At 38.4% G+C, this 11,208-nt stretch overlaps 1 protein-coding gene across 1 annotated transcript in view; it reads left to right on the top strand.

Moving 5' to 3' along the window:
• The first annotated feature begins 3,026 nt into the window (after positions 1–3,026).
• The window catches only part of aspscr1 (ASPSCR1 tether for SLC2A4, UBX domain containing), a 33,081-nt gene continuing 24,899 nt past the window's right edge, over positions 3,027–11,208 (top strand). Inside the window, exons 1-3 of the mRNA XM_083557736.1 lie at positions 3,027–3,169; positions 3,489–3,544; positions 4,347–4,461. Of these exons, the coding sequence (XP_083413862.1) occupies positions 3,080–3,169; positions 3,489–3,544; positions 4,347–4,461 (261 nt within the window). The 5' untranslated portion in view covers positions 3,027–3,079. The remainder of the gene's footprint in view (positions 3,170–3,488; positions 3,545–4,346; positions 4,462–11,208) is intronic.

The following is an 11,208-nucleotide window of genomic DNA, read 5'->3' as shown; positions in this document are numbered from 1 at the left end:
AAGTATATATCTTATTCTGACAGTACATTACAGTACATTACCTTGTCAGTATGGTACAGTACATCATTCTGTAGCAGTATAGTATCATGTCAGTCTAAAACAATATGTTATTGTGTCAGTATAGTACAGCCAGCTTATTCTCTGAGCATTGCTTGTGACAATATAGTGATTATGTAACACTGTTGGATTAACACAATTATTAGGTTTCTTAAACAAAGACCTGTCTTATTCAATCCTGCTGAAACAAGGAATTTTGGGATGTACAGCTAAGATAGCCAGTATGGTCACTCTTTTGTTTTCCAGCTTTAAGTATAGGAATAGCCTTTTGATCAAGGAATTCATTCCATGGATCTTCAAAGTAGTGTGTGTGCCTGGGTTCTTGCATGTTGTATGTGCTTGTAGTCCCCCTATACCCTCCCCAACACACACAAAACCACTCCTGCCCTCATGGCAGAGAAATGGATCTGTCACTGATATCCGCCCAGGTCCTTTGACTTATGCTTTTCTTTCTGTTGCAGTTTTTTTCAGTTAAAGGGGAAAACATGCCACTTAAATCACTCGCATATGGAGCCACAGCAATGTGACACAAGACAAAACATCAGGGAAATGAATTCAAAAATGCAGCAAGACTATATTATACCCTTCAACTTCAAGAATTTTGTTTATTTGAAATGTCAGACCTGTTGGAGCTCGACTGAGCCTGTTATATTATGAGTGTTCATCAATATGTAGACTAATGGTGTGTGATACTGGGATCCCACAGTTAAATATTTGTTGCACTAATTATATAGTGTTTTTATTTTTATGTAGTGTTTTAATTATAGTGATGATTCCATCCAGTCTGTTTGCAAACCTTCTTTGTTACAAACCTAATTTTCCCCAATGGGGCAATAAAATGTGATTGATGTGCCATGCTTGTCAGCAATTAATCGCTGGGCTTTGGCACAGTTGATGGCAAGATCCTCTTGCATTTCCCCTCATCCCCCTCTGTGTTTCTTTTGATTAGTGCACACTCACAATCCACTTATCTGGAGCCTTTTGATCTGGTCACATCAAAGAGATTTAGTAAAGGATCACTTTCACCAAAGGGACAGAGAAGCAATGATCCAATCATTAGAAACAGTCAAAGGGTCCAAGCACCTATGATCAGTCAGAGGGTTAAAACAATTAGCCTACTTAGATGCTTTTGAAAACATCTGTCAATGTAGCATCACCATCCTCTCAGACAATCCGGTTGGAAGGGGGAAGTGGACTTTTTTTTTATCCAGTTAACAGTTCCTGCTTACCACAGAAACAAAATGTAATACCATCTGCCTTAGTGTGTGATATGGCACTCCATATTTTTTGCAGACTACAAAAGCGATTAGAGATGCGAAGCATTTGCTATAATTAGCTATTTGCTATAATTGTTTGGACATTGCAATACATTACTGCATTGTGGTATCTAATAAATAGATTGTATATTTTACTATATGTTTTTCTACATGGTCATAAATCAGCAAAAATCCCTTCTGGTAGCCTTCATAGTTTTTTTCAACGGGATTCAAGTCAGAAGATATTACATCTGACCAGATAACTTTGCCCCAAAATGTACTGATTGGTCTAAAATACTCTGCTCTATGCCTTTTGTCTTACGGAAATGTAGAAATAGAGATGATTGGAGTTTATTACATTGTTTATTGTTCTCTGTGAAGCAGTTATTCCTGCTGCGTTCAGGTTGTCCTGCAACACATGCAGACGATCCTAATCATTATCTCACGAGGGTGCAGTCTCAGTGAAATCCTGCAAAGTGTGCCTGTCCAAAATCAATTCTTTGTGGCTCTATAAAACTAATCGTCTGCATATTATCCAACCAATTATCCTGACAGGGATTTTTAAACCCCTTAGTCTTTTGTAGTATCTTCCCATTTGAGTGTTGTTTAATCATTTTGTCACTGAGAACATGATTGTTACTTGTGTGAAATCTTTCCTCATGTTCTGACTAATGGTTACATTAGTTTGTGTCATTGTGAAAAGTAGAGATATACACTAAAATTAACAAAAATAACAGTGAAAATGTTTTAACCCATGCTGTATACTGTATATCTACATGTGGTAAAGATTTAGGTAACATCTTTAAATATAAAACAAATGTAAAAGTTGTGTACTCAAGGTGGACTTCATTTAACTTTTACATCTACAATAATTACTTAAGTACACAGCAGTTGGATCGTTCAATAATCTAGATGTTCTAGATTTTTCACAATTTTCACCTGCTACATCTTTAGAGGCTGTGTACTATAAAGTAATTACTTTAACACACTGCAGTCACTACTTGGATCTCATGCCAATCTGTCTGCCTGCCTGCCTGTTTGTTTGTGTGTCTGTCTACACTACATGGACAAGATAGTGTATTGTACAATATAGTGTATCTGTAGACACCTACACCTAACCATAAGATTTGCATGTGCTTTTTGAATATCCAATCTACATTTATGCCACATTTGCTGTTATAACAACTTCCACTCTTCTGGAAGATGTTTCACTAGATTTTGGAGTGCCAGTGTGTAGATTTGTGCTCATTCAGCCACAAAGGCATTAGTAAAGTCTGGTACTGATGTAGGATATGGAGGTCTGGGGTGCAGTCAGTGTTCCAATTCATGCCAATGGTGTTCAGTAATGTTGAGGTCAGAGTCCACCCTAAGCCATGTAAAACCATATCTTTGTGGCACTCACTTTGTGCACAGGAGCATCGCCATAATGGAACAGTGAGTGAAGGGGACATGCTACCGCATTTTAGGGGTATATACAATACAATTGTGTGTCACCAAGTTTTGTGGTAACAGTTGGGGGATTAACCACAACTGGCTAGAAAAGTCAGGTGTCCCAATATGTTTGTCCTTATAGTCTCTCTAGCTGTCTGTCTGTCAATCTATCTATCAATCATTAATTTCTCACTCTCTGACCTCGGTTAAAAGCATCATTTCCATATTTATCCTCACACACTTCCTGCCCTGAAAATAACCCAACGCTATCTTTTTTGTATTCGCATCATATTCAATAAAGTTGTTTCAAACAAACACGCTGACGTCATTTTGCAATGGCAGCCAGCATCACAGCAGTGTCGGTTCTTGCTCCAAATGGACGAAGACAGACAGTAAAAGTCTGCGGAAACACACCCCTGCTGCAGGTAAATATGATATACGAAACACCTAAAATATCAAATTTCAAGGTTACGCCGTGTTTGTAACAGAGGCCCTTCTTTTCCCGAAGAAATATGCTGTTTCGAACAATGGTCGTATACCAAGTAGCTCCCGGTTGGTTATGTAGTGCACTACGAAGGGACTAGAAGTCTATTATGTTACACTGTGTTAAGGGATCTTGTGTAGAAAATATGTACTTATTTGGGACTTGGTGCTTTGTGTAATCGTTTAGCTCAGTTAGCTCTGCTGGTATGAGATGGCACATTTTTGTTTTGGTTTCGTCATGCGACTGTTTTGATTCTGCAGGTTCTCGAGGAGGTGTGCAAGAAACAAGGATTTAATGCAGACGATTACGGACTAAAGTGAGTGAAAAATATTGTAAATATATTTTTACCCTCTTGTCTATCTATCTATCTATCTATCTATCTATCTATCTATCTATCTATCTATCTATCTATCTACCCACGTATACATGTGCATATTAAAAACACCTGTATAAATTTGCGTACTGTGTGATGTTGTGCCACCCAAACAGCTCTGAATCATTAAAGCATTGACTTTACAAGATCTCAGAATGTGTGCTGTGGTATCTGGCACTAACACATTCATAGCAGATCCTTCAAGATCTGTCTGTAAATGTTGAGGTAGGGCCTCTATCAGAGTTTTATGACCAACATATCCCACGGACCTTGCTGAAAGAGGACACTGAAGTTCTGTAACAGTATTTAGGTAGTTGTAAGACGTCAAATAAACCTCTACAAGATGCCAGGACATATGTTTTCCCAGCATAAATTTTTTTTAGCAATATGTGGGATTAGATCAACAAGTTTCAGCCACCCAACGCGTTATTGCCTCTTAAGTAGGTGTCTGTTCTTGAACCACTTTTGGTAGGTAGTGATTATTGCATTGCAGGAACACATCAGAAGACCTGACACATTGGTAATGCTTTGGCCCAGTTGTCTAGCTATTACAGTTTGCTTATTTTCATAGTTGCTCAGTACTTGGCTAATTATTGTGATATAGCAAATAAGATACTGAATCTCTGTTAATATACACATGCACACACGTATAGATAAAGAGTACTGTAATGTATTGGTTTTCTAAGGTGTGTGCTCTCAGTGCTCCATATTATTTCTTACTCTCTTGTTTCTGTACTTTCTGCAGGTTTCAGAGGAATGTGCTGGACCTTACGCTGCAATGGAGGTTTGCCAGCCTGCCGAACAATGCCAAGTTGGAGATAGTGCCAATCACCCGACAGCGTGGAGGGGCAGACAGCACGGTGCGTAATTGGGACTTTGTTTGTACTTGGATGTAGTTGGGTAAATAATACCTATCCATACAGTTTCAGGATTTCTTTATATAAACTATGGTTTGGATCACAGTGAAGGAAATACACAATTTTACTTCCTTCTATATGCCATCTATGAATTTTAGCAGCACAAATGAATTTATTTAATTGCCTATTTGTTTTATATTGATTGCAAAAGACTGGACAGGATTCACACTTTTACTGTACTGTACAAGTGTTTGTTTGTTTCTTAGTTGTTCATCCATTTTCAGAATTTATAATTTTTTGTTTTGCTCTGTCTGTATACGCTCTCTAATTGAAGGTTCAAAAGATTCACCTTTGACCTGTTTTAGAGAACTAGTTGATTATTGGTTGATCTGATGCTGTACACTCTTCGTCATTAGTGACATTCAAGATTCATCTGTACAATTCAGCAATTCAAGTCACATTTAACATAAAGTTTAATCGAAATTTTAAATGACAGATTCTGACACCTGGTTTAACCATTTTGCATTGATGTATACAATGAACTGATGTTAAGATGTTTTGGGGGTTATACTTTAACCTGTTTCACAAGCAAATTTCGAAGGCACAAGCAAACCCACGCTGCCGGTTCCCCGTTTTCGGCCGAGGGTATCATCGGTTGTTCTCGTTGTTCAGTGCAGCAAAAACTTAACTTTTTTTAGTGTTATATTTGTATTTCACAAGAAATGTTGAAAAATGTCTCCCAAGAAAATCGGTGATGGTGCTGTGAAAATCAGAATCATAATCATAATCAGAATAGGTTTATTGGCCAAGTGTGTTGACACACACAAGGAATTTGGTTCCAGCTGTTAGTGACTCTCAAAAGTACAGACATAAAAAAAATAAATAAAAAAAACCCCTATACATGACAAAACAGACTATACAAAACAATACAGACAACGTGAGACAGTAAAGAGTAAAGAGTGAGGGTAATAAATAGGGATACAGATCAGTAATATAAATGAAAGTAATGTAAAACAAAATAAATTAGAATTACCATTGAAACCAAGACGGTTACGAGCGTGGTGTACGTCTCACACTCGCAATCAACCACTACCACATGGGTAAGTGTTAAATTATGTTTACGTCACGGTAATTTGCGGTGTATTTGTTTGTTAAAATAGGCTACAAATACTTTTAAGTGCAGAAATAAGCGACTGAATGAGGTCTTGGAACGGATTAAATCGCTTTTGCATTCATTCTTATGGGGAAAATCAGTTCGACCGTACGAGCAAATGGACCCAATTTTCAAGAACGAATTATGCTCGTCCAACGGGGTTTTACTGTATAAAATATTTTTATCAACATAAGATAAACAAGCAGACACTTGTACACAATCAATTGAATGACTATACAAAAGCATTCGCAATTTATTAAAAGCAACAAGAAATGTTCTTATGATGAGCACAAATGACTAAATGATGTGGAGGTTGAAAGTAGTTTTGAGAATTTCATTTCTAATCTGACAAATGCACCAAAGCAACTGAGAAAAACTGTAATAAGTAACATCAGTGAGTTTTTGAAACATCTTAATCTAGTTGTTATCTTGCCTGAATTAAGAAAATGCATTCACTTGTGTATCCCAAAATATTTTTGTTCTGTTAAACTTGAATCACATACCGCAATGTCACCATGATCCAGAGGTGTTACTTATGTGATTGACAAGTTGTCAAAGCCTATCATTATCAACTGTCCCAACAATAATTGTAAGAAAATGAGAGCAAGAGAAAGATAGAGTGCAGTTAAAATGATTATAATGATCATAGTCTTCAGTAAGTGCTGCAACCTGGTCAGGGCGGTGGTGGATGGACAAACATTTTATTTCTCAGAAACGTTATGCGTGAGGCAGGAATACTCTTTAATTTATAAATACAAGTAGTCCCTTACTTACAATGGAGATGCGTTACAATGACCCCATAAAATATCGTAAGTCGAGACATGGCCTACCCAAAAATCTTAAAGAATGGTGATCATTTGTTAATAATTTAACACATTTCAGTACATAATTTTTGCAAAGTAGAGAAATTTACACTATTGTAATGTATAAACTTTACAGTATATATGTATGTGGCAGCGGACGCATACACGAGCGCCGGTTCGGCACTCTGTTTCAGTGTCCAGAGACAGTGATAAAAAGGACAGAGACAAGAGCTAAAACTGGACTTTGCAACATCAAAAACACATAAAAATGACACACCCTAAACTCGAAACAACTGAACTGTTGACCGCTGGTGAGAGTTAAACACCTCAAAAGGCGGGAGATGCGTACATCCTGGCAGGGTCCAATCACTTTTTTTTACCACGTGTGTGTGTGTGTGTGTGTGTGTGTGTATATATATATATATATATATATATATATATATATATATATATATATATATATATATATATATATATATATATACAGTGAGGAAAATAAGTATTTGAACACTCTGCTATTTTGCAAGTTCTCCCACTTAGAAATCATGGAGGGGTCTGAAATTGTCATCGTAGGTGCATGTCCACTGTGAGAGACATAATCTAAAAAAAAAAAAAAATCCAGAAATCACAATGTATGATTTTTAAACTATTTATTTGTATGATACAGCTGCAAATAAGTATTTGAACACCTGTCTATCAGCTAGAATTCTGACCCTCAAAGACCTGTTAGTCTGCCTTTAAAATGTCCACCTCCACTACATTTATTATCCTAAATTAGATGCACCTGTTTGAGGTCGTTAGCTGCATAAAGACACCTGTCCACCCCATACAATCAGTAAGAATCCAACTACTAACATGGCCAAGACCAAAGAGCTGTCCAAAGACACTAGAGACAAAATTGTACACCTCCACAAGGCTGGAAAGGGCTACGGGGAAATTGCCAAGCAGCTTGGTGAAAAAAGGTCCACTGTTGGAGCAATCATTAGAAAATGGAAGAAGCTAAACATGACTGTCAATCTCCCTCGGACTGGGGCTCCATGCAAGATCTCACATCGTGGGGTCTCAATGATCCTAAGGAAGGTGAGAAATCAGCCCAGAACTACACGGGAGGAGCTGGTCAATGACCTGAAAAGAGCTGGGACCACCGTTTCCAAGGTTACTGTTGGTAATTCACTAAGACGTCATGGTCTGAAATCATGCATGGCACGGAAGGTTCCCCTGCTTGACCCGGCACATGTCCAGGCACGTCTTAAGTTTGCCAATGACCATTTGGATGATCCAGAGGAGTCATGGGAGAAAGTCATGTGGTCAGATAAGACCAAAATAGAACTTTTGGGTCATAATTCCACTGAACGTGTTTGGAGGAAGAAGAATGATGAGTACCATCCCAAGAACACCATCCCTACTGTGAAGCATGGGGGTGGTAGCATCATGCTTTGGGGTGTTTTTCTGCACATGGGACAGGGCGACTGCACTGTATTAAGGAGAGGATGACCGGGGCCATGTATTGTGAGATTTTGGGGATCAACCTCCTTCCCTCAGTTAGAGCATTGAAGATGGGTCGGGGCTGGGTCTTCCAACATGACAATGACCTGAAGCACACAGCCAGGATAACCAAGGAGTGGCTATGTAAGAAGCATATCAAGGTTCTGGCGTGGCCTAGCCAGTCTCCAGACCTAAACCCAATAGAGAATCTTTGGAGGGAGCTCAAACTCTGTGTTTCTCATCAACAGGCCAGAAACCTGAGTGATCTAGAGAAGATCTGTGTGGAGGAGTGGGCCAAAATCCCTCCTGCAGTGTGTGCAAACCTGGTGAAAAACTACAGGAAACGTTTGACCTCTGTAATTGCAAACAAAGGCTCCTGTACCAAATATTAACATTGACTTTCTCAGGTGTTCAAATACTTATTTGCAGCTGTATCATACAAATAAATAGTTTAAAAATCATATATTGTGATTTCTGGATATTTTTTTTTTTAGATTATGTCTCTCACAGTGGACATGCACCTACGATGACAATTTCAGACCCCTCCATGATTTCTAAGTGGGAGAACTTGCAAAATAGCAGGGTGTTCAAATACTTATTTTCCTCACTGTGTATATATATATATATATATATATATATATATATATATATATATACACACACACACTGCGACGTTCTATGACCCCTCGTGAGTAACAAAAGATCGCGAGGTTTTGACTCTCCTTTTGATGGTCCCATTTTCAAGGGAAATTGTATTGTACTGAATTACTTTAAATTTACTACTTTAAATGAATAATACAATATAAAAAATTTTTTTTATGTAATTTATTAGTACAAAATCTGTTTTGAAATGTTACTCAGAATTTTTGAGGAACTCGCAGCTTCTCGCGAACCAGATTTAGAATCAGATTTTTGCGAGTTACACTAAGTCCGGTTACAAATGAAAAGACGCGAACTATCGAGGTGGCGAGTGTCAAGGTGGCGAGAACTATTTGAGTTAACAATAGTCTCTAGACATTATACAAAACCAACAAGTATCAGTTCTGTGTGCAGTAATGGCTCGCATGGCTTGTTCTTAAGAGTTGCCAAGGGTGAATGGTGATCACAGGCAAATCATGTTTCCTAAATACATACCCAAGTCTTATAACATTAGGCACTCTATATCTATGTAACCTATATTATTATTTAACTTTAAACTGGAACTGTATTATCATAGACACAAAAGCGATCGATCGATCTATCGATCGATCGATCTATCGATCGATCGATCTATCTATCTATCTATCGATCGATCTATCTATCTATCTATCTATCTATCTATCTATCTATCTATCTATCTATCTATCTATCTATCTATCTATCTATCTATCTATCTATCTGTGTATATACATATATATACTAGCTGTGTTATGCTCGGACTCTGACTGGTTGTTTCTTATCACTGTACTTCCATTTTTTGGCAGAGGGATTGATGCTACATTACTCGTTGCTGATAAACTGAAACCCAAGTATGGGTGCCTCAAAGGTGCCTTAAAGGTGCCTCGGCATAAAAACGCACTGCTGAATGTTACACATTATATAAAAACTGTTCCATGCACACCTCTAATGTCTGCCATCAGGGGAAGCTGAAGGCTAACACGTTCTTGCTCCAAGATGTGTAAAGCCAGCCAGCTGCAATTTTTTAAAACTGCTGTTCATGTTGCCTCAGAGGGCAGTGTAACATCCTGTGTGCGATCTGCTCTCTCATGCATTCATGATCACACAGATTCCCATGATTGGCTAGTGGCATTGTGATTGACAGCAGCGATGCCTGTGGCAGTGTCAGGATTAAAATCTCTCAACTAAGAATCGGACACATATTTAATTCTCAATGATCCTTTTTGGATGTAAGTGGTTTCTGTTGACATGATCATTCGTTAGCTGGGTAATTTGATCGAGTGATTTCTCTCAATTAAGTGAGAAATTTGTATTGAAATTATTCAGTTTGTGTTGTGGAGAAGATCTTGATTATAACTCCATTATACCTGAAGAATTTACTTGCTGACTGCATACACGCAAGAAAGCAATTTTGCATCATTCCACCATATGGATTGAAGTGCTGGTATAAATTATACGACTGAAGGAGAGTGTGTGGTATCTTGTATTGTGGGCTGATTCGTGAGAGAAAGTGCTTAAACCCCATCATGCTGTGTGATTGATTTGCTTAGCTATCCCGGTGTCCAGAACATAACGCGTGCTCCCACTTTACTGCTACAACATGGGTCATAAAAATAATCAGCGCCCTTGTTTGAGTCCACGTTCCAAAACATTTATTTGTCTGCTTTGAACATTTACATGCATTTTTCCTAACCGCATACACTCATACACCTCACCCTCCTTTTGGTGTGCTGGTGTAATTAGGCATCCGCATTATAGGGCCATGTGGCTGGGGCTCGTCGGGTGTGAGATGGCCATGGCGTCTTTTTCAAGTCTTAAAGCAGTTCATAAACAACTCATTTTTTTTTTTCTAACTCTTGCTTGTGTCACAGAGTGCCATCTTAGAACTGGTCTGAAGTGGGCACATCTGCCAAGCAGGTTCTGTTCCCCTCTTGCTGACAAGACCTCATATTGGTTGCAGCTGATTGTTTGTTTGTGGAAGAAACTAATTACTTCAAGCCTCTTTGATTATGGGCGAGGGTTAATGGATGTTTTCCTAAGCGCCAGCATTCGCGACATGAGTTCGTATTAAACCTGATTTCAATAAAGCTTAAGACATCGTTTAGATTGTTTACATGAATACTACGCTTTAACTCTGTATGATGTCAGTATTAGAGTTTTAAGAATGTCCTTTCCCAATCCTTCTCCCAGCTGAAAGTGTTGTATGAGGTTACAGTAAAAAAAAAATATTTTTTTAAAGAGAATGCAGGTGTCTGGAATCATCACACAGAAATCACAGCATGGGGAGAGTACATTGTTGGATTGTATTGTGTTCAGTCCACTGTTTTTACGGCAGATATCGGTTCAATGCAGTTATTCAATTCTTGGTCTGTGCGTTTACAAACTAAGCCACAAAGTCCACGGACATCCTCTGTTGATATGTGAGAAACTTCGCCAAAAGCCAGCCCTGTTAGAACAACTTCATCAATTGGGCCTTCATGGTACAGTGGCTAGATGGAAGCCATATCTGAGTAAAAGGCATATGGCAGGCATTTCGAGGAGCAGGAAAGAGCATAAGGGGGAAAAATCGGGTCTGGTGAATGAAACTGTAACTTTCTGGCCTTAATTCTAAGTGCCATCGTTGACAAAAGGCAGATTGTGCACATTAAATGA

The sequence above is a fragment of the Silurus aristotelis genome (assembly GCF_946808225.1).
Source record: "Silurus aristotelis genome assembly, chromosome: 13".
Taxonomy (NCBI): Eukaryota; Metazoa; Chordata; class Actinopteri; order Siluriformes; family Siluridae; genus Silurus; species Silurus aristotelis.
This window is presented reverse-complemented; position numbering and strand designations above follow the sequence as displayed.